Consider the following 24,176-nt stretch of genomic DNA (forward strand, 5'->3'; position numbering starts at 1 on the left):
GTGCGTCTGTTAAAACAATTTATTCATATATAAAGACATATTAAAAAAATTAAAAATTTGTTAAAATAAATTTACATTTTAAAAAATTTTTAGAATTTTAATGCAACCTCTTTGCTGATATTCTTTTGACATTTTGTTAACTTCAAATTCAAAACATTTTTTTAGATGTCCATGATGTTAGCAAAGCAAATTTCTATAGAAATTAACATCGATAATTATGGACCAACAATTTAATTAATTATTCGCATAATTAATAAAATAATTCTGTCGATCATTGATAACTATTTATTTGGAATCAGGGTTGAAGTAGCAAGAATTGAAAAAAAACTTAGAGAATTACAATTAGAGAAAAAGTTATTTTTTCGCATATGTAAATAAAATCAGACAAACGAGATGATTGTTACGTCGATATGCGGACGATCACGTTTCGTAAATATTAATAATAAATGCGATGCCGTATAACCGGAGTGTACATTGTACATCGAATTCGCGTGCGTCGAGGATGCGTTATTTGGATCGGCCAGCCAGCGTGTACGTATGCGTAAACATATACGTATAATCCATCGTTCAAACGTGGGCGGCGAGGATGAGTGTAGGAGAGGAGAACGGAGCCAGGCCAGGCCGTTCGGTCCGGGAAGGGGTGATGATGGGACGAGGAGGGCCGGGAGGTAGCACACGCGTGTTGTTCGAGCGGCGGCGTCGCCGCGCCGTTACACTCGTTGGTGGTCCACGACGAAGTGAGCTCGCGCGCGTTGTCCAGCATCCGATCCCAGTGGAAGGTTTAATGGGAGATGCACGATCGATAACGATCGTTCGACGACGGTGATCTTCGTCGATGGACGCGCTGCCTAACCTCAAAGACAAGTCCTGATACTTGCCGTCACAGTTTCGCGAGCAGTGAGCGGAGTCTCGCCGGAGTGCGCCCGGCCAAAGGGACAGAGATATTTCTCCTTACCTCGGGGATATAAGAATGAGAGGGAGCGCAGCGATATGGGGCCTGCTGCTGTTCGTGGGAAGCTACGTTGTCCTGGCCGATCCCGAGCCCGATCCCTTGTTTAATCGATTGCCGAAAAATCGCAATGAGGACAAGTGTTACGACGAGAACGGCAGACCGCAGGTTCGTCCTGATTGTTTATGTTATTTATTCGCGCACTCTGAGTAATAAAAAGTTATATCTGTACGCGTTTCAAGAAAGAAGAATATTATATTACCTTCATACACACGCATTCAATGCAACCGACAGAAATGAAAACAAATGTTTTACAATACTGTTGTTATTTATTTTTTAATACAATATTGTATCTAAAAAGACAAAGAAATTATGCAAATTTTTTTCTATGTGTAGATAGTGTAGATTAATTATTTAAGATATATTTTGTATTCATTATTTCATAAAATTTGAATAATTTTTTGGTATAATACTTTAACTATTCTATATGTATAATTCTTAATTGTTATGTAACACTTGTTAGTTATGTAAATTATACTGTTAATTTTTTAATGTAATATTTATAATTTTTTAAAAATAAGATTGTTTATTTAATTTTTTATGCAACATTTATGTTTTCAAATAAATTTTCATTGAAAAATATAATTTTTTAATAGCTAACTACCCGTGTACTTTTTGCATTACTAATTAAATCGGTGCTGTTTGGTAGCTCCGGATTTCGGGAGGATGTTAAGGTTATCATGGGTTATTTCAAGTTGCTTGAACCCACAGATAAATTGTGTGGGCCACGATATAAATGGACTAGATATCATTCGCGAAGCCGACAAAAGTTTCTGTATTAGAAATAGAATCCTTTCCTATTTCGATCGATTATGAGTCGAAAAAATTAGTCCCGATTGATTTTTTTATATTAATACTCAGAGATATATATGATCAGATTTTATATCTAATCTATTTAATTAATTATCTTTATCATAAGTTTGATCTACTATATCTAAAGTAAAAGAAAACGTCAATAAACTTATTCTATTTAAACAGTTAGTAAATATGATAAAAAATGTTTATGACTTTTATAAATATATTAATAATAGATTATTTGCAATTTTAATTTAATTAAATAATAATAAATTAACATTAAAAAATCTTTATAGACTACAATATGTAAAAAATAATGTTGTAGAGGATTTATATTTATTTATTACAATTTAACAGAATAGTTATGTAATGTATGAATTAATTATAGAAAAATATTTTTTTGAAGTGCATTAAATAAACGTCAAAACTGAATTAAATAAATGTCATTGGATGTTGGCACATTTTAGAGATGTATACCGCCGTTCGAAAATGCGGCTTTCAATGTGCTGATGGAGGCGACGAACACGTGCGGCGAGGACCGTCCGATTGAATTCTGTAAGCAGACAGGCGTGCAAAAGAAATCATGCGAGATTTGCCGACGCGGCGATCACTCGGCTATCTTTCTCACCGACCATGATAATAACGACAATGCTACCTGGTGGCAGTCAGATACCATGTACGAGGGTATTGAGTATCCCAACCAGGTCAATCTCACCCTACATCTAGGTGCGTTCACATTGCGGTATATAGGGAATCTCCCTCCCACTCCCGCGCAGAAGATGATTCCCTGTGTTTTTTTTTTATACTGAGAGACATTCAGTCTCTGGTTTATGCTTTCTCTTTTTTTCTCCTGTCTCTTTTCTACTCTCCCCCTTTCTCTCTTGCTTATATACACATGTTCTTTCTTGCCTTCATCCTACTTCCTTATCTATGAGGATGTATGTGCGATGAGATAAATCATGCACTGCATAGAGGATGATGGAGAAATCACAGAAGAGCTCTCATGAACTTTAGAAGCGAATTCATTCTTGTATATTTATTCCTAATTGATTTGGGATTTAGTTTAGTTTTTGGAATTTTGACTTAAGAATTAAATGTTTTAATCCAATCTGTCCAAATTTTCCATTGTGTATTTTAAAATAATAATCTTAGATTAATAATTTATAATTATATAAAATCTAACAATTGTAATATTCCTAATTAAAAAATGATAAATATAATAGACATATTAATGAATGAATTAATGAATTATATATTTATATGTTAATATTAATTTAATTATATTAATATATCCTTTATACATCTTTATTTGTATGTACCTTAGTAATAATGTATATTCTTTGTATCACATATTTATTATATTAGTACAAGTTTTACTTATAATATTTTAACGTGTTTAGGAAAGACATTTGACATAACATACGTCAGAGTATTGTTTGAGTCACCCCGGCCGGAAAGCTGGGGTATCTACAAGCGGAAGAATGAGAAGTCACCATGGGAGCCTTATCAGTTTTATTCAGCGACGTGCCGAGACACGTACGAGTTGCCCGAGTCCAAAGAAACCGTTCGCGGTGACGACACCCGTGTGCTATGCACCTCGGAATTTTCTGACATTTCCCCGCTCACCAAAGGCACCGTTGCCTTTTCGACTTTGGAGGGCCGACCTTCCGCCTATTATTTTGAGACTAACCCCGAACTTCAGGCAATTAACGACAAAAATAATATATTTAAAAATAATATATAAAAATAATATATTTTTATTTTATATAACATTTAAAGAGATAATTTTAATTCTATTTTTGCAATATATAATTATTTTGGATTATTAAAAATTAGTTTTGTTAATAAAATCAGAAAATTGTAGCCATTATTATCGTCATTGAGATTACATTTAAATTTCTTTCGTAAACTCTATCTAGTTTTATAAACATAATGGTTCAACGGATGTAATTTGTTTTATAGGAATGGGTGCAAGCTACGGATTTAAGGATCACTCTGGACAGATTAAATACGTTCGGCGACGAAGTTTTTGGCGATGCGCATGTACTGAAATCCTACTACTATGCAATAGCTGATGTAGCAGTTGGTGCGAGATGCGCCTGCAATGGCCACGCCGGAGAATGCGTAAACAGTACCAGCGTCGATGGCAGAACTCGCAGAGTCTGCCGGTAATAGCTCCTATTCCTTAGTAGTAACTTTTAGCATACATACATATGCAGTATTTTTAAATATTTGAGATCTGTTTTTTTACCAGTTATATAAAATTAAAAATACATTAAATAATTTTTATTAAACACCAAAATACGTTTTGGTCGAGAAATGAAATTTTTTTCTTATGATTGTATTAATTATATTTGTCTAATATCAATTTGTGTTTAAAATTATTATGCTCCGTATGTGTAGTAAAATAAAATGTTTTTAAAGTTAGAATCTTTAAGCTATCAAATATAATAAATATAATAAATCTTGTTACTATCTTGCTGGTATCTTTGAAATCAATAGCAACATTTAAAGTTCTGAATAATATGTTACAATACATTAGAAATTAAACTTATTTGCAGATGTGAACACAACACTGCTGGTCCAGACTGTAATGAGTGTTTACCTTTTTACAATGACGCTCCTTGGGGTCGTGCCACAACTACAGATGCACACGAATGCAAACGTAAGTACTCAGTGAATATTAAATGGATATTTTTTAATACAGTTTTTAGTGCAGTCGTTAATATGCAATAGCAATTTACATATAAATTTAATTTCTTTATAAATCAGAAAAATCGAATTTAAATAATTATCAAAAAAACTAGATAAATAAAGAGTTATTAAAGGCAATGATTTTGTTATTTTAATAAGTTATAAAACAGAATTTGTAACATATAAAACAAAGTTTAAATATTATTATTGAATTATAGAAAATGGATAGTAAAAAGAATTTTTAATTTCTTTTACCATTATTTTTTTATTTATTTGTCACTGTTTTTATTTTTATTTTATTATAATTAGATATATCATTAATATAATTAGCTAAAAGATTACCGTATGCGTAGTGAAATGTAATTTCTGAATAGATTTAAAAATCAAACAAACTCATGTAGTAGAAAAAGATAATAGAATGTAATTAAATACAATAATGTAAACAAAACGACTTTTTTTGTAACTAAAGTTCTATATCTCCTGCCAAGTATTATCGAATGTGTTGCTCGTAACGAAATCAGAATTTACTATTGGTTAGAAGTTATATTAATTATATGTAATGTTTTTAATTTGTTAATTTAATATTCTATGTAAAATTTATTATTTGCAAGTAATGCTTTTTCTAAAATAACTACATGTATGAAAAACTACATCACAGACTTAGTCTTTTTCTACGTAACGTACTACGTATTCAATGGAGAACACACGGTATGCTTTACAAACACCATAAGCGACTGCACTGCACCTTCGCCGGTATACCTGATACTAGCTTTGCCTTTTACGTTCATCTCCCGCTCTCTCTCTCTCTCTCTCTCTCTCTCTCTCTCTCTCTCTCTCTCTCTCTCTCTCTCTCTCTCTCTCTCCCCCCCCCCCCTCTCTCTCTCTCTCTCTCTTTCGAGTGGGGATGTATGGTTCGTGGGAAAGGTACACGGCCGTTCAGTGCACTTTTGTCTGCATTTGATGTACCGCGATATCGTGATAAAAGGCATATCTGTCTACTGATCAAAATTATCAAAATCCATAATGTGAAATACATAAAAAATATATTTTTAATGAATATTTAAAGAGTAATATAAGGAAGTGTATAATCTGATTTTATCGTAAAATCTAAAGTGACAGTGATCTAAAATGTGTAACAGTTGAAGTAATGATTCGACAGTTATAATCGGACTTAAATACATAATTATTATTTGATTACATAGTTGCAACTTTATAATAATAAGTAATAATATAATGAGTTAAATTATAATTTGTTGATCGCTGTGAAAATTTTACTGCTGAAAAAATGAAATTAATCGCGTTGTTAATCATAGCGGATTGCATATTGCTGTGCATGCCGCGAGATGAAATACGTCGTTGGTATTCAGGACCCAGTAATTGATTATTTATAATATTATTTATATAATTGATTATAACTGCATTGTAGATATTAACAAAATGTTGATTATAAAATGTATTTAGATAAAATGTATATATTTTATGTAAATATTTGAATTTCAATATCAAATTATTATTAAAAAATTGGATTAGTATAAAGATATAAGTATAATTATTAGATTACATTAGATGGTATTAATATTATTATTGGATTTATTATATATTTGCAAATTTAAGATTAATGTTTTTGTATCATTTTTTGTATTTGCATACTATAAAAATTTTAATATTTAATAAATATTAATTTTAAGTTAAATATAGCATTATTTTTTACAAAAAATTTTTTTTTTAAATTTTGTAACTATAAATCTATTAATTCGATTATCTGTTATTACTTACAGCTTGCAATTGTAACGGATACTCGGACAGGTGTTATTTCGATAAAGAACTATATAAGAATACGGGTCATGGAGGTCATTGCTTGGATTGCCGAGCAAATCGCGACGGCGCCAATTGCGAGCGATGTCGTGAAAATTATTATCAGCGACCTGAGGATAACTATTGCATCGCGTGCAACTGCAATGAGATTGGTAATAATCCTACTGAAAAAAAAAAAACAGAATTTTGTTGCATTAATTTGGAAATCTGGTAAATTTCAACCAGTATATCTATGTAAAACGAACGAATCAGAAATTTCTATTACCAGATTTTATTAAAGCCTGACAAACATTTTAGTTAGAAAATCTTATTGTAATAATTTGGTTTGGTCTTGACTAAAATAACTTTATCATGTATGTTTTATTAATATAATTAAACTATTTTTTTCGTCTATATAATAATTTTAAATAATACATATGATAATTGCGATCACAAATAAGATTTCAGATTAGTTACAAACTAGTTTTATCTTATATTAAATTTTATGATAAGGTAATAAATAAAAATATAAATTGCAGGTTCGAGAAGCTTGCAATGTAATAGTGAGGGTAAATGTCAATGTAAATCTGGCGTAATGGGAGATAAATGTGATCGTTGTGCAGCCAATTTCTACAATTTCGTTTCGCAAGGCTGTACTTCCTGCGAATGCAGCTTGGCAGGATCAGCGGGCAATGTTCCTAGCTGTGATTCTGTTACAGGAGTTTGTGCATGCAAAGAAAACGTCGAGGGGAAACGCTGCAGAGAGTTAGTTCTGTTTTAATACTCAACAAAACTATATAGGATCATACTTTTTTGAAAATTTTTTAGAAGAATTTTTATTAAATTAACCGATTCAATATTTTGTATAATGCTTTAATGTATTGTTTGCCAACATTTTTAAACATATAAGTTTATACAACTTTTATTTTTTATTTATTATATTAAAAAATAATTTAAATATTTGTATTTAGATTACATAGAACTTCTTAGATATTATTTTCAACAACATTATAATGATTCTTTGATTAATTCGAAATCAATTTTCCATTATCGTAAATTTGACTTTTTTAATTAGCTTTGTTGATTTGTTTTGCTTTTTGAAAATTAAAATTAACAAATTAATTGAATGAAATTGATTAGATGTCGTCCAGGTTTTTTCAATCTGGCAGTAGATAACGAGTTCGGCTGTACTCCTTGTTTCTGTTATGGTCATTCTTCGGTTTGTCGACCGGCAACTGGTTACTCGAAGCTGTTCATTGAGAGTATGTTTGTGCGAGGAAACGAGCGCTGGTCCGCGTCCGTGGCCGGTAATCCGATTCCATTACAATACGATGCACTGACGCAGACGATCTCGGTTACCGCGCTTGATCGCGACAATGTGTACTTCCTTGCGCCCAATAAATTTTTGGGAGACCAGCGAGTATCATACAATCAAGATTTAACATTCATACTGAGGATAGGAGAGGCTGGTCCAGCTCCTACAGCACGCGATGTAATCTTAGAGGGTGGAAACGGCGAGCAGATTACGCAGCCGATCTTTGGCCAGAACAACCGTTTGCCAACTGTTACAGTAAGTGCTTTTATTTTCATCTCATTTTTTTCCATATTTGTATTACATTAATGTAATTATGCTTTGCAGCCTCAAGAATACCGATTTAAATTGCACGAGCACGCCAACTACGGCTGGCAACCGCGATTATCTTCTCGTGCTTTCATGTCGATTCTGTCAAATTTAACCGCCGTAAAGATCCGTGGAACTTACACTCATCAAGGCCGTGGATTTTTGGACGATGTGAAATTAGAGACGGCACATCGTGGCGCGGCCGGCGAGCCGGCCGATTGGGTGGAACACTGCCAGTGTCCTCACGGCTACGTTGGTCAATTTTGTGAATCATGCGCGCCCGGATTCCATCACGATCCGCCGAACGGCGGTCCTTTTGCTCTTTGCGTTCCTTGCAACTGCAATGGACACGCCGATATTTGCGAGGCCGAAACTGGTAATTAGATTTTAATATATCATAGACTTCAAAGAGAGAGAAGAGCAAACCGAACTCTAAAGATAAAACAACTTTTTAACTTCTTGAGATTATAATCTTCTGGAGAGTACAAAATTAAGTCGGATTTATTGTCGCGATACTTATCAAATTATGTTTAATTTTTTGAGCAAGTATATTGCAAATATATCAACTATTTTTTATTTCTTAATTATTTTTGAAAAAATGATAAGTTTGCGTAAATATATTTTGAAGTCTTTTTAGAATTTTCAATAATATTTCGAATACAATATTCTCTCCCTATATTTTAGGACAGTGTATCTGTCAGCATAATACTGCAGGAAGCAATTGTGAGTTGTGTAGTAGGGGATACTATGGTTATCCATTGAAAGGAACACCAGACGACTGCAAACCGTGCCCTTGTCCCGATAATGGACCTTGCATTCTTCTGGGTAACAATCCGGATCCCATCTGTTCCGAGTGTCCTATCGGTAGAACCGGTAAGCATGTACATAATTTTTACAAATAACTAAAAGTTCAATTAATTGATGTCTTATTCGTTGTTTTTCCCTTTTTTAAATTTACTAAAAATGAAATATATATTCTTGTACAGGACCTAGATGTGAAACATGTTCCGACGGTTACTATGGGAATCCTGAAAGAGGTGTTGCTTGCCGTCCTTGCGACTGTAACAATAATATTGATTTAAACGCAGTTAGAAATTGTAATCACGAAACGGGAGAATGTCTCAAGTGCGTCAATAATACTGCAGGCTTCCACTGTGAGGAATGTCTAGCTGGTAAAAAGATTTATTATATAATATTTCTTCTATAGATCTCTGTAATATGTGCATGTCCAATTACATTTTATATTATTATGTTTTACATATAGGATATTACGGAGATGCATTATCGGATCGCAAGGAAGACGGATGTAAATTATGCCAATGTTATCCACCGGGTACTTTGGAACTTGATGATGGAAGAGTTGCGCCCTGTGATCAACTAACGGGACATTGTGCCTGCAAGCAGCACGTCATAGGTCGTAATTGCGATAAATGTGAAGAAGGCTATTATCATATTATGAGCGGGGAGGTACAATCTATTAAACTAAAATGAAAAATAGATACAAGTTTAATGATAACTGATATAATAACTTGTTAAATTGTCAATTAACATTTAATTGTAAAAATCATTTCGTATTGCAGGGTTGCACTCCTTGTAACTGCGATCTTGAAGGTTCTTATAATCGCACTTGTGACCCGATAACAGGACAATGTCAATGCCGAGTTGGCGTAACGGGACAACATTGCGATGCCTGTGAGCCCTATCAGTACGGATTCAGCCGCGAAGGCTGTAAGCTTTGTGATTGCGACAGTATTGGCTCTCAAGATTTGCAATGTGATGCAAACGGACAATGTCCTGTAAGTATCTATATCTTTAAAAAATTAAGTATTCTGTACAAAAAATAGCAAAAAATAAATGGTTATTAGAATTTAAATTTAAATTACATTTTCTCAGTTATTTGTGATATAAATCAAACCAAATCGTAAACTTATATAAGAATTTTATATGAAATTATTTTTATATAATTTATATAAAATTATTTTTGAAATTTTTATTTTATTATAATATATTTGTTTACTTTTTATATATTTTTTGTTTAATGTTTGTAATGATTGTTGGTAGTGCTTGACGAATGTTGAGGGTAGACGTTGTGACCGCTGCAAAGAGAACAAGCACAATCGTCAGCATGGCTGCGTCGATTGTCCCGATTGTTACAACCTTGTACAGTCGGCAGTCAACGATCATCGTCGACGTTTAGCCGAGCTTGAAGATACCCTTTATAAGATTAATAGCAGTCCCACCGTTATCAAAGATTCAGATTTTGAAAAGGAGCTCAGAAACGTCCAAGACAGAGTGAAAGCGTTATTGTCTGTCGCCAAGCAAGGATCTGGCAGTAAATATTATTGTTGTCTATTTATTTGGATAAATAATTTGAGAATTAATAAATATATACAATTAAATAATAAAAAGTTATTTTTAAAAATATTAAAAACTATTTTACTGAAAATTAAAATCTATTATATAGTCTAATATTGTGAATTTGCTTCTGTATTATTTTTTGTAAAAGCTACTATTTTTGTTTTAGGTGAGAATAAAACGTTGGTAGAACAGTTAAATGAGCTGCGTGAGCAATTAAATACAATTGATGAGATCTATCAAACTGTGGATGTAACAGCGAATGATGTGGATGATATAACTGAGGAAGGTTTGACGAGTATCTCTGAGGCAGAAAACGTTTTGGATAAAATCCATGAGCAATTAACGGTATATAAAATATAATTTTTTATAATAATTTTAGATATTAATTGTGTACGTCAAAAAATTTGAAAAAATGTTTTAGAAATTTATTATCTGACTACATACATTAATGCATATAAACTGCAATAAATATTTTTATGTATCTGGTATCTTCTTTCTTTTTATTTTTCAAAAAGTAGCATCTTGAAACGTTAATTATAGTTTCACGAATAATTTTTATTCTAAGTAATTGATTTATAGATTAGTTATTTTATAATTCTTACGATGAATGACAGGAGGCAGAGGATTATCTGGGCACAGAGGGAGCGAGTGCTTTATCTTCGGCAAAATTGCGCGCTGAACAAGTCGGCCAGCAGAATCAGCAGATGACATCGATCGCACAAGAAGCACGTCTACTCGCCGAAGTGTATGTATTTTGTATATTGCTTTATATAAAATTATTATTCAATATTATATTTTTTTAGGAATACGAATGAAGCTAAGAAGTTGCATATGCTGGCGGAGCAGGCACGAAATACGACATTGGAAGCTTATAATCTCGCGAAGCAAACAATATCAAAATATTCCAATATAACGTGAGTAATATTTTTCTTTTTTTTATATAATTTCTGTTTTATATTCACGATCTCTTCTGATATAATCACTATATCTAGAGTGTAAAGAAAAAGATTCTGTGCACAGGGATGAAATAAGGAATCTGGAGAACAAGCTGGCGCAATTGGAGGATCGCATAGACGAAGTGAAAAATCTCACTGGCATTGCAGCCACTAAATCCTCGGCCGTTTCTCAGGAAGCGTTAGATTTGTTAATCCTTGATTTAACGCTTCCTCCGGTTGATATTGAGAAGTTGCGACAGCAAATAGAAAGCGTTAGCAGTGCGGTAATTACAATATTATAAATAAATATACCGATCACAAAATAATAAATTTATTAAAAAATCTAATTGAAATAGTATGTTAGGCTAATGTTAATACAAACTTTAAATAATCTGTATATGTGAATAGAGCTTACAGATAAAGGAACAGGCACAACTCTTATTGGAGCAGAATGAAAATTTCATCAAAGAGATGGCTGAAAAAGTTAGAAAGAGCGAAGAACTATTAGATAGAACTCAAGATCAACAGGCTGCAACGGCCGAACTGTTAGCTGAATTGGATGATGCCAACGAGATGGCAAATGACGCTGTCAAACGTGGCGATCAGACGCTAAAAGAAGCACAGGAAACCTTAAAGAAATTAGGGGGTAAGTTATGTGAAGAAAAATGTAGAAATTTTTTTCTATGAAATTAGAAACAAACTAACGTACGAAGAATTTATTCTTAAGATTTCTTTCGTTAAGAAGTCCTTTTCTATATTGTTTGATATTTTTAAATTGCATTAGAATTTGATGCTGAAGTGCAACGTGAACGTGTTAAAGCGCAAAGTGCTTTAATGGATATTGAAAAAATTGAAGAATTGATTCGCTATGTTGACGATCAAGCTAAAGAAACGGAAAACAAGTTAAATGGATCGGAAGATAACGCTAAGAGTGCACGCGAAATCGTGCAAAATGCTCAGGTTATTACGATTATTAAGATTATAAGAAAAAATACTTAAAAAAATTATTGTGTAATAAAATTAATTTTCATTCTACTAAGATATCACACTATAACTTTTGTATATACAGAGAAAATTTTAGAGTAAAAATTACTATAGTAAACAGTAAAAGTTGATAAAAAAAAAAAAAAAAAAAAAAAAAAAATTCTGAAATATTTTACTATTTTTCATCAAATTGCTGTAATATTTACACTATGATATAATTATATTATTACTATTATTACAGAATTTCGCGGATAAGGCGAGCACTAACGCAAACAACATTAGAATGGAAGCGAATAAAACTAAAATCGAAGCTTTACGTCTTGGGAACGAAGCCGAGAAATTGCACCTCCGAGTCGACACTACGGATTCGATGATTAAACAATATGAGATTCGAATGAGCCAGGATACAAATGTCACTGCCGAGGTAAACAATTCAATTAAAGATAAGAGATAAAATATTAATCAGTCAATAGGAGAACCGGAAATATTTTTCCTAATTCCATCGTTTCGTACTTAAGACTGAGACAAATTAATATCTAAAATTCTAATTTTTAGGCAAATTATAAAGTTGGTCAAGCAAAGACCAATGTAACTCTGGCATCACAGCAAGTCGATAAGGCTTTATCCGATGTTGCCGCAATTATCAGAGAACTTGAGAATCTACCAGAAATCGGCGAGTCTTTATTATAATCTATTAACTTCAGTTTCATCAATCCCTGATATATATCTATTTCTGAGTTCTGTGCTCTATTAATTATTGTGAAGTAAAATTCGCGCGATAATTTTTCTCACTTAAAGAATGGGCTTTAATTTTGCAATTTAGATGACGCCGATTTGAATCGTTTGGAAGAACGCCTGATTGCCGCCGAGAAAGAAATTAAGGCTGTAAATCTGGATCAGCGAATCCGCGCGTTGACGGACGCGAAAAATTTGCAAACGCAGTGGGTTAAAAATTACGAGGACGAAGTCAACAGACTGCGAATTGAAGTGGAGAATATTGATGATATTCGAAAGGCTTTACCAACTGATTGTTATCAGCGCGTCCGTCTGGAGCCTTGAAATTTATCTTTTTACGCTTTATTCACTTTTGTATCATTTTTAAAAGTATATTTTATAAGCTATATAAAATGTTTAAGTTCTACGTATCCTTATCGTTAAGGCTCGAGGATTTAAATTCTTTTTAGATCATTAAATTTCTTTAAAAAAAAAAAAAAAAAGAATATTAAAATTTTCTAACATAGTAATATCATTTAAATTCAGATTAGATTCTTAATTTTTCAATAATAAACAATTTTTTTTAATAATAGGATAAAAATAAACAAGTTTTTATAATCTTAAAATTTAAAATAATCTACTTAATAATTTTAAACAAATATAGTTAATTTACATAGATTTTCAATAACGAAAATATTATGATTCACAAAAGTACGATTTAGAAAATTATTTAATAGACTTTTGATACATATATCTTTTCCCGAATAAAATTTTATAATGAATTTTTCTAATTCCAAATGTGGCAAGTTTTTTAAATAATCTGTGTAATGATTAAAAAACATTGTTAGACTAGGGACGAATTTTGTGCATAGATATATATGCACACAGTGGTAATAAAATAAACATTTCATACCAAAGATTTTTTTATAGTATATATGTTTCGATTTATCGTCATTATCATTCAACTTGCATCTCTTCTCTATTATATGTTTGTTATAATGACTACTAATTATGTATAAATATGTATATAGATCTGTAACATGTAACTGCCATGTCAATGCATGCTGGTGCATCACTTGCAATGATATAGAATTTAAGAAAAGTTATATTAATTTTAGGAATTGTTCCTCGGCCTTTACAAAATAGTGGAACAATGAAAAAGAGAGTTAACGTGCATAATAGTAATAAAGCTATTTCGGGAATAAAAAAACTATATATTTACACAATTTTAACCATATAAGCATAATTAATTAAAATCCGTTTTTATATTAAAATAAGGCAAAAATATGTTCTATTTTCTCCTGTAATAGTGGTTTAAAAACAGTGAATGGAATATATGTACGACTTAGAGTAATACGTCGTATAGTATTTTATTATCATTAACAATACTATCATATTGTTGAATCTCAAAATTTCTAATCGGATAATCGGGACTAGTTTACGTTTATATTTTTATAATTATGCAATATAGATAAAAGAGCATTTTTATATGAGAATGTTCTATACACAAAGTGTAATTTGAGGACAATAAATATCTGAAGAAAAGTAATTACAAGGGATATTATTAACTATGTATGTTATATAGAATAAGTATTAGATTGATATTACATACACAACATTTATTTTTTATATTTTTAACTTTTATATACTTAATATTATTTCTATATTTTTCTTGCAGTTATTCACGAAGTTGATTAAATGTTTTATAACTTGTACATTATTGGAAGAATAAACTCGGAAGGCTAATATTTATCTAAATAACATTTTAAAATTTTCAAAACGCTTTATCAACCTCATAAATTACTGCATATTCTTCCAAATAAAGAAGCATATTTATGATTAGAGTTGTCTTGTTAGCGGAAAAACAATTTTAATATATTTTATATTACACAACATTATTATAACTATAATGTATGATATGAATACTTAAATAGATTATATAGGCAATTATATATAGAAAATATTATTATACTTCTTATTGGTGAATGACATTTAAGAGAAGACATTATAAATTATTATAACTTTTTATTTTTTTTCTAATATTCATAAAATCTCGCTATCAGTAATAGGTCAAATGGACTTAGATTTACACTTAAAATTACAAAAAAAACTATCGTAGAAAAGGGAAGGGAGGAGGAGCTAGAGGAGACAAGAGATGATTCATTTAATTATGAATAAAATAATTAAAAACACCAATATAGCAGTCAACACTCCAATGGCTACCCATTGTCCCCGATCTAAAACAAACGGAAAGTAACATCACATGTGTCACTCGAGATTCTTACAAAATCGATGCGAGTCATTTAATTGCGATTATGTTTCTATGGAAATACTTATAATGATTATATCAATAACACCTTGACGTTAGATAAAGATTACATCTTAATACTGAAGTTATTTTTTTAGGTTAATAAAAAACAGTAAATTTTCTATATATTATTTAATTTTTTAAAAATATAGTAAAATTATAGAAATAAAATAAAATCTACAACCATAATCATCCATTTTGATGAGACCAATTATAATTATAATATTTATATAATTACTCACGAAATTATAATCAAATATACCTAAATTTCAGAAATTATTTAGGAACAGCATAAAATATTATACATTATTGCTATTAATTATTATTGCACTTTTTAAAAATAACATACACCTTTTAAAATAGCCTTTTTAAAATAGCACTACTTAAAAATTTTTTTAAACAATTAACAGGAACTGTTTAACTTTTAAAACCATTAATTAAATATAAATATATTAAATAAAAATAGATTAATATAACAATTTCTCACGAAATTGTTATATTAATTTTTTAAAAATTGAAAGGAAACAGGAATATTTACAGTTGTTTACAGCGCACAATACAAATTGGTTCTTATGTTTTATTCGTTAATGTATTCTATTTTTTCTTTTTTCACAATTGGTCGCCGAGAAAAAGAGGTAACAATAAAACTACATCTTCATTCGATTACATTTACGATCTACGCTCTTCTTTTCAATTCGCACAGATATATTAACTGTCTTATGCAGCTGTCTTCAACAAAGAAAAATATATAATTGTTATTATGTGTGTATCTTTATATCTATTTTACTATATTTTTCTGATCTCTTTTCAATTTTGACAATTTCTCACTCTGACTATGAAGAAGTTACATTTCTTCAATTTTAAGATAATCTCTAATAAAATAATTTGTAAGATTTTATTTCTGAGAAGAATTTACAATTTGTGTGACGATTTGTTTAAATTCCTGAATTCAATGTTTGTATATTTCTAAATTCTGAAAAGTCTTAAATTTCTTGACTATTTTATTCACATTTCCTCGAATCTTTTAAATCTGCAGAAAAGATTTAATTTCTTATAGACTCTTCTAATATTATATACTTTCTATATTCTAAGATTCTAAAATTTTTGCTTCCCTCATACTCTTGGACTTTCTTAACTCTAAACCTGAAAAGAGAATTCTAAATCTTTTAAATAAGTTTTTGGATAACTTTTTAGATTTTTAAGTTAAAATTTTATTAGTGTTTCAAATTCTTAAACTCTGTAATCGTTTCTCATGTTGTGTTTTCTAAAATATCATGATAAATGTTTATTGTTTTATTAAATTATTTAATTTATATCTCAATCTTCTCATAGAGAGATATAGAACTAAAATATATAATTCGAGATTATCCTGTACATTTCTTCGGTGCTTAAGTTGAATAACCATACTATTCTGCAACATATAATTCTACTAACAATTATGCCTGGGAAGTCTAAATGGTCCGTCCTGATTTTGATACTACTTACATTTGTCAAAAAACGACTTGATATCTTTGGTAATTATAACAAACAAAGTAAACTTACAGCAACAATTAAAATTAATTAGGTCTCGTGTATCATATTTTGTTTTCTAAAATTTACATTGGCTGATATTCATCTACATACAATGATCTATACCACAAAATTACTCGTCTGCATCTAAGAATCTTAAATTTCTTATTTTATTTTTATCTATTGTATTTTCTACTTACAATTAGTGCTAATTGTAATTAGTAAAAAAGACATAACAAAAATGCAAAACGTGATTAATGTCACTGTCAAAACAAAAAGTGTTAAAAAAAGATTAAGATTAGTTACCTTTTATTAATATTAATTATTTATAAAATTAGTCAGTTATTTACTAAATTTTTCTAAATTATTTCAGAATATTAGAATTTAAAAAGGTAAATTGCTAAGTCATCTTTAATTATTTAATATTGTTTCAGATGGTTATCAATTACTGTTAACATTGGTTAGTTGTTAACCAATAAGTTCATTTTTACTAATAATAACTAAAAATTTCCTTCTTGTAAAATTCCAAAAAATAATTATAATAAAATTGCTTTTATTAAAATAATTTGTCAATGTACTAAAATAATTTAATTCAATTACTATATAAGAGTAGAATTAAAAATGTAATTAATAAAATAATTAATGCAATAAAAAAGCAAAAAAGAATTACTCTTTAAAAATAATTTAGATATAATTTAGTAAATAATTTTCAAGAACAAATAATAATAGTAGTAAATTACACAACAGCTAATTATCCACAGTAATATGTTACATACATTACATATAGGCTATCTATGTGCAACATCTCACTTTCTTCAACAATATTTTTAAACAAATTTGTGATTGATATTTTTCTACTTTAATAAAACTCTTTAAAATTTCTAAACATTAAAAAAATTGTGTTTGTTACATAAAACTCGAACTTGCGCTAGAAATATGTAAAATTAAGTGTATTTTTCAAATTTTAAATAATTATTTTTTAAATCTAAACAATTATATTTAAATAATAATTCAATTATTAACAAATAATTCAATGGCGTCAATAAAAAGTATTGTAACTTTTTTAGAAAGTATCATATTTCTATCGTCATATTTTATATATTTATATATGTATTTCATATCTTATATATTTATTATTTTATATTTTTCTTGTATTTTTAAAACCATTGAGATTGAAAATCTACTTGAAAATGGAGTTACAATATTTTTTATTGGTACCCTCGAATTATCAAAGGCGCAGGACAATTAATAATGACAATTAATCGCTGGAACACAGAAAACAATTGGCAATTGTGGTTGACAGAGAGGAGAGAGAGGAGGGTTTGTTATCAGAGACGAGATCAGTAACACTGGATGTTACTGGAGTAGTAGGAGCGGGAATGTAATTGTTATAGTTACCATTACTCATGTGCAGCACTTTGGCCATCTTCTTCATGGTAGCATCCAATTTGGAGTCTGTCGTCTCTAACTCGTTCCCAAATTCATCCAACATCCTATGAGAAATTTATCTTGACTTGCGATATAATAATAATAATTTAATAATGTAATAATTATTGATTTTAATCACATATTCCATTCTTATTAACAGTATCATCGTTAGATGTAATTCTTAATATTGCAATTACAAAAATCTTGAATAAAATTTTACATTAATATTGTGTAATTTTTTAAAGAACTAAAGAAAACAATGAGAAACATTTGCTCACACAGCCTGCTCATCCAATTCATTGTTGATTTGCCTGGAAACTGTTTTCAAAGTGCCAACCGTTTCCCCAATCATATCTAATTGTTCATCCTGCTGTCTCATCATAGTATTTTGCTGATGCATTGTATCACTGAGAAATTGTCTGTTTGGACTATCTATTTCATTTTCTAGCTTGCTGTATTTAGTAGTGCCATGATTAGCCGGCACTCTTGCTGGACTGTTGTCCAAAAGTGGCTAAAAATACATAATATCATAATGCAATTATCATAAATTTATAACAAACCAGTAGAGTTAAAACAATAACATAAGACAAATTTATTTAACTTATATTTTCAAATTGTACACACACACACACACACACACACACACACACACACACACACACACACACACACACACACACGCACGCACACTCTATATATATATATATATCATGCATTTAATGTTTAAAATTTTTGGTGTTTTAAAATTCGTTAAATTATTAAATGATTGACAGAAAGAGCAAAAATGTATAAAATTATCAAAAATTAAATAAGAAATAAAGAGCAAAAGTCAAAAATTTTTCTGCAGATTCTTGGAGATACAATTTTCTCTTAGATAAATACTCATCACTGCAGGATTTAGTTCAATTTAATAACAAAAAATTTGAATACCGTGTATACCATTGTCGTTTGCAAGGATTGGTAGACCGATTTATTAATTATACAATGCGTGAACTGTCAAAATAATGCTAATTGATAAGACATAACGTATCACTTCTTTGAGGTTAGAGTCACTGAATTCACTATGTATCAACGATACTACGTCAAACCACCAAAAGTTCAATATTGACAAAAAAATTGAATACAGTACTAACAGATGTCGCTAAATGAAATTAAAACCACGGTGGAGATTGTATGTTTATAAATCCTAATTTTCATTTTTAAAACAGACTTTTAATTTAATAAAAATAATAGAATATCTCTTAGTACATTAAAAGATAAGAAAATAAAAAATTATTTTCATTAATGTGTTTAGTGTTAATTAAATAATTAATAAAAATAGATAAAAAAATTCTTACAATTTAAAATCGTGAATGCACTAGTAGATTTAAATCTATTCTGTAAAAATTTATATTATATTTGATATATAGTATATTTGATTAAAATTAAAATTAAAACAATTAAGTTTAATTCATTTGATCATTTTAGACTTTAATTTATGGTATGTATCAATTATTTAAGATACAATGATTTTTACAAGAAAAATATTAAATACTAAAAATGTTTTAAACTAAAAAAAATACATAAAATTTAAATTCAATCGCAATCTCTTATAATTTAATATTAATCTGCTGCATTATGATTATTCATCAAAATATATGTATAAAATGTTTCCATATAATACAAGTGTTATTAAAAGTTAAAAAAAACTGTTATTAAAACACTTAAAAAAACCCTCTGGCATATATCAATTATTTACAAGTATTTTTGCAAGGAAAGTTTAGATACTAAAAAATCTTTTAAAATTATAAAGAAGACATAGAATTTAAATTCCAATATAATATCTTAAGTTTTACTGTTAATCTGTAGCATATTAATAGGAGATCATTCAGGATATATATACAAGATGTGTTTCCGTGTAACAAGTGCTATTGAATGCTATAGAACAATGTTAATGCGTTAAGTGCTATGCATTCTTAATAGAAAAAGATTGACGTTATGATATTGTTTTATTGTGATTATTTCTTTAATTCTTCGCTAAACAATTAAAAGTTTTAAGATTTACTAAGTATGTTTTCGTCTCACTTTTCTTCCCAGCTTTCACTTTTTTTTACTTTTAGCAAATTCGATTGTATTGCATTGGTGCACATTAAAGCCATTGTACACAGATTTAATCTAAACGCAAAAGTGTAATGCAATATTCCATATAATAAAATACATATTTGATCAAATAGTATAATAAAGTATATAAAAATTTTGAATTCAACTCATTTAAATATTTGTATTAAACATATTTTTACGTCAATTTGTGTACGACCTTAATGTGCATCAGTGTGCACTAACGCGCTAGATCGAATTCAATATTTGTTCTATTTTTTTTTGTTTTCGTTTTTTACGTGTCACTTGAGACACACTGCTTATGTTCTTCAATTGTCTTTCGCAACGTATGTATGTATGTATTTGATACTTGGCACACTAAATAAAATTAAGATATGATGAAGTATAAAGTATGTAAAGCAAAACGCAATATACACAAACCTGTCTTGCCGTGCTGTCACGATCTCGGCTTCTGCTTAAGTTCAGTTTGTCCTTCATGATCTGCGAAATGTTTAATAAGCGAGTGGTATTAAGGTGACATTAGTCTCGCAAATGCTTTCGTGAACGTGTTAATATATGTAAGCATTGCGTGGCTACATGAATCATAATAGCAAAAGTAGCGAAATATTATCGCAGTGATTATGTACAATAAATTGCATTGTGTTATTTTATTACATATTGTAACATATATTATTATAATTATATCCTATGTAATTGATAAAGTGTTATTATATTATCATAAAAAATATTTTTAAAAAATAAATATTAGAAATTTTATAATTGTACAAAGCAATTCTTAATAGACTACCAAATATATTAAAAGGAATATTTGTCTCTGTATTAAGAACAGTTGTATATAATTAGTAACAATTAAAGATTTAATTAATTACCTTGACTTCCTCTCGTGCCTGTTCGATAAAACTCCGTTGTACAGTCAATTCCTTGTTGTCGATTTTGAACTTTGTTGGATTTTTCTCAACGATACGTGCATACGCGTTAAGGACAATATAGAGATAACTTACATTCAAAAAGTAGATTTAAATTTAATTTAAATTTTAAAATATAGTCTAAACTTTCATATTGATCTCTTACATTTACATTCCAATTTTACTACAAAACACTCCAACTTATTTACACACAAATTCAAAATCAAATCCAAAGTCAAATACATATGCATATTCGCACGTATCAAATCCACAGATTCAACTTATATTGAAAACTTATATTGGTTTCAGATTGAAAAGGATATAGATAGTGTCCTCGAGATCGTCGAGGTCCCACTCGATGGAACGAAGTGCTTTCCGCAATTCGGTGGTGGTCCAATCGAGCTCGTCCGTACGCGAGATTGCGGTGGCCGAGCCGCTCAGTCCGCCTGTCGGTGACGTGATCGTGACATTCTGTAGCTCGCTCCAGCGCCCGTACAAGCCGCGATTCTTGTTCAACGCCTTGCACACCTCGCTAAAACAGTCCGAGCTAATTAAGGAGCCGTCGATCACGTTTAATGGTCTACGTCTAAACAAATGTTTACATCAGCGTAGGTTTATGTACAGATTAATCAGCAACGCGTCTAAAATGTATGTAACAATTAAATTTGGTGAAATTCATATTTATGTTCATATAAATTCATGTAAGTCACGAAACTAATTATGTGGGCATGAAATATGGAAGTTTATTTTATGCTACAAATTTATCCAATATTAAAAATTTTCTAAAATTAGATTTAAGAAAAATTTGATTAGTAAACTCTTCTATCAAAAACATGCTTCTTATTTGTAGTGTAAAATAAACTCCTAACATCTTGTATATTTGGAAAATTAATTTCCTATGTGACAGTACATAAAATAATCTTTTATTTATTATTAAATAAATGTATGTTCTTATCTGGTATCATCTGTATTTTTTTCTAATTTTGCTCAAAGATTATTAGACAATTGCAGTTGTCCTTGCATCGTGTATTATATAACAAATATATACTGTAATTTACGTTACATTATCCTTCAACGCAAATACATAATATATCATGTTTATTAAATCCTTGACAACTGTTACTTTTAATCGCGGCGTTATTTTATATAAATTCCGTAAACTTTTACAAAAAGAATCATTACAATCTATCGCTCGCGTTCCAAGACTCCACTGAATCATATAATATACATAATTATCCAACAACTATTAAATAATAATTTAGCAAAGAACTTGCGTTATCTCCCTCCGAGTTGAGTTATCCTCGAAGAGGATAACTCCTTAGAAAAGAAAAATGAAATAAAATGACCCGTTAAGAGGGACCGATAGCTTTCTTTCGGTGCGCTGACAGATCCTGTCAACGCGAATTCTGTCGGCGCGCAACATCGTGCAATACTTGCACAAAGGATCCATCACGCGTATCATCTACCCGTCACGTCCGAATGTTGTTCCCGTGGGAGCAATATGTCAGCCGGGAGATAACGCAAGGCGCGAGGCGCCTGTTCTTAAAACGTTCGGAAGGCGACGATCTGTCCCCGCCGCCGCGATTAATACGTTATCGCATTAAATTAGCCCGTAATCTGGCCGACATCGTGCCGATGATACAAGGGATCTTATCGGTCGCGCCGTTATCGGCGTTATGTTTTGCAAGCGCTCACTCACACATCGCTAACCCTCCGACACCCCTCTCCGTCCCTGTCGCCCCACGCGATGAAATAAAGAAATCGCGATGACACGCACAGGGATTTACGCGCGAGCTAAAACACATCTCACAATCCTCTCTTTTATTTTCTTTTTTTATTTCTTTTCGTCCGTCGGATTCACGCGCGACGTACGTCGATCACCGCGCGGCGCGGAAAAATCGATGCATTCCGCGCTTGTGTTTCACCCTGCGGCGCACTTACTCCTTGACGACAAAGAACGGGTTCTCCAGCGTCATTCCTCTATCCGCACCGTCTTTGAATTTAAAGCCTGGACCGCGGCCTGTCTCGCCGCGACGGCCGCGCGGCACCCTCGGTGGAAGCGCGTTCGCGCCTCGGCCGCTCGCTCATCGGTGGGTACGAGATTCCCGGAGCGCGGCCAGAGGGTCCCCCGAGGAACGGCGCGCTCGTTGCTGTTGGGCTCGCGGGGAGCTGCGCCCGCACCGCAATTCCGTCGTCTAGTGCCCGCGGCGGGAGTGCGCGGGCGGGCGGGCGGACGGACGGATGGACGGTCGGTCGGGGTCTATTGGTGGTGTCAACTCGTAGTGACAACTGCACTCGCACCCACGTTGATTCCCGTGACGTCTGCTCCGGCTCTGGTACCGCGCACCGCTATTTATTCGACTCGTCCCGCGGTCGCGCGCGCCCTCCTGTGACAACTTGCGGCACGACGCAGCGCAACGCTGCCCAGCTGCCCTACGCGCGATGCTATGCTCGTCGTCGAGGCGACGGCCACCACGATATTGATTCGCCAGGCGAACGTGCCGCGACGTTCACACAGACTGCGCTCCGATATTCACTGCCAGTACTGAAATTCTACAGCGTATGTGACGTAAACTATAGATTTTCAGTACTGGCAGTGAATATCAAAACGCAGCCATAGTAGATCAGTGAGAGCTTAATGATTCTTTATTATGATTGGTTCTACTTTTAATTCCAACGAAGAAATAAAGACAAGAACCAATCATATTAAAGAATCGCTGAGCGCTACAGGGCCCCTATTCTTGAAGTCATTCGCAAGAGAAACGTATACGCAAATACTCGCTCTAACAGAAAGTTGTAAGTTTATTGGTTACTAGCCATACGATAGCCAATAAATTTCCAACTTTTCTGTAAGATCAGAATTTGCGAATACGTTTCTCTTGCGAATAAATTCAAGAATAGACCCCCAGGGGCTCGATTCTTGAATTCATTCGCAAGAGAAACGTATTCGCAAATTCTGTTCTTACAGAAAAGTTAGAAATTTATTGGCTATCGTATGACTATTAACCAATAAACTTACAACTTT

At 31.3% G+C, this 24,176-nt stretch overlaps 2 protein-coding genes across 6 annotated transcripts; one reads left to right on the top strand and one right to left on the bottom strand.

Moving 5' to 3' along the window:
* The first annotated feature begins 50 nt into the window (after nucleotides 1-50).
* LOC105837072 (laminin subunit gamma-1) lies at nucleotides 51-13,407 on the top strand. 2 transcript variants are annotated; one of them, XM_012681550.3, is made up of 23 exons: nucleotides 55-1,117; nucleotides 2,272-2,530; nucleotides 3,205-3,506; nucleotides 3,767-3,972; nucleotides 4,366-4,469; nucleotides 6,277-6,465; nucleotides 6,832-7,057; nucleotides 7,433-7,862; nucleotides 7,932-8,289; nucleotides 8,598-8,786; nucleotides 8,900-9,085; nucleotides 9,178-9,380; nucleotides 9,494-9,709; nucleotides 9,975-10,245; nucleotides 10,438-10,616; nucleotides 10,886-11,016; nucleotides 11,075-11,185; nucleotides 11,292-11,490; nucleotides 11,615-11,852; nucleotides 11,991-12,166; nucleotides 12,432-12,614; nucleotides 12,746-12,863; nucleotides 13,014-13,407. In XM_012681550.3, the coding sequence occupies exons 1-23, from the start codon at nucleotides 971-973 to the stop codon at nucleotides 13,247-13,249; spliced, it is 4,857 nt and encodes a 1,618-aa protein (XP_012537004.1). In that variant the 5' UTR covers nucleotides 55-970; the 3' UTR covers nucleotides 13,250-13,407. The 2 variants fall into 2 exon arrangements, with proteins under 2 accessions (XP_028045912.1, XP_012537004.1); XM_028190111.2 differs by lacking the exons at nucleotides 11,991-12,166; nucleotides 12,746-12,863; nucleotides 13,014-13,407 and having other exon boundaries at nucleotides 51-1,117; nucleotides 12,432-12,583.
* LOC105837065 (syntaxin-6) lies at nucleotides 9,109-23,502 on the bottom strand. 4 transcript variants are annotated; one of them, XM_036291416.1, is made up of 7 exons: nucleotides 23,093-23,499; nucleotides 21,475-21,683; nucleotides 21,116-21,210; nucleotides 20,667-20,726; nucleotides 18,428-18,660; nucleotides 18,120-18,214; nucleotides 9,109-9,307 (listed from the first exon to the last, which is right to left on the bottom strand). In XM_036291416.1, exons 1-7 carry the CDS (start codon nucleotides 23,125-23,127, stop codon nucleotides 9,291-9,293), a joined length of 744 nt encoding a protein of 247 aa, XP_036147309.1. In that variant the 5' UTR covers nucleotides 23,128-23,499; the 3' UTR covers nucleotides 9,109-9,290. The 4 variants fall into 4 exon arrangements, with proteins under 4 accessions (XP_036147309.1, XP_036147308.1, XP_036147306.1 ...); XM_036291415.1 differs by lacking the exon at nucleotides 9,109-9,307 and adding an exon at nucleotides 14,744-15,141; XM_036291413.1 differs by lacking the exon at nucleotides 9,109-9,307 and having other exon boundaries at nucleotides 17,865-18,214.
* Between the last annotated feature and the right edge of the window lie 674 nt (nucleotides 23,503-24,176).

The sequence above is a fragment of the Monomorium pharaonis genome, chromosome 8, assembly GCF_013373865.1.
Source record: "Monomorium pharaonis isolate MP-MQ-018 chromosome 8, ASM1337386v2, whole genome shotgun sequence".
Lineage (NCBI taxonomy): Eukaryota > Metazoa > Arthropoda > Insecta > Hymenoptera > Formicidae > Monomorium > Monomorium pharaonis.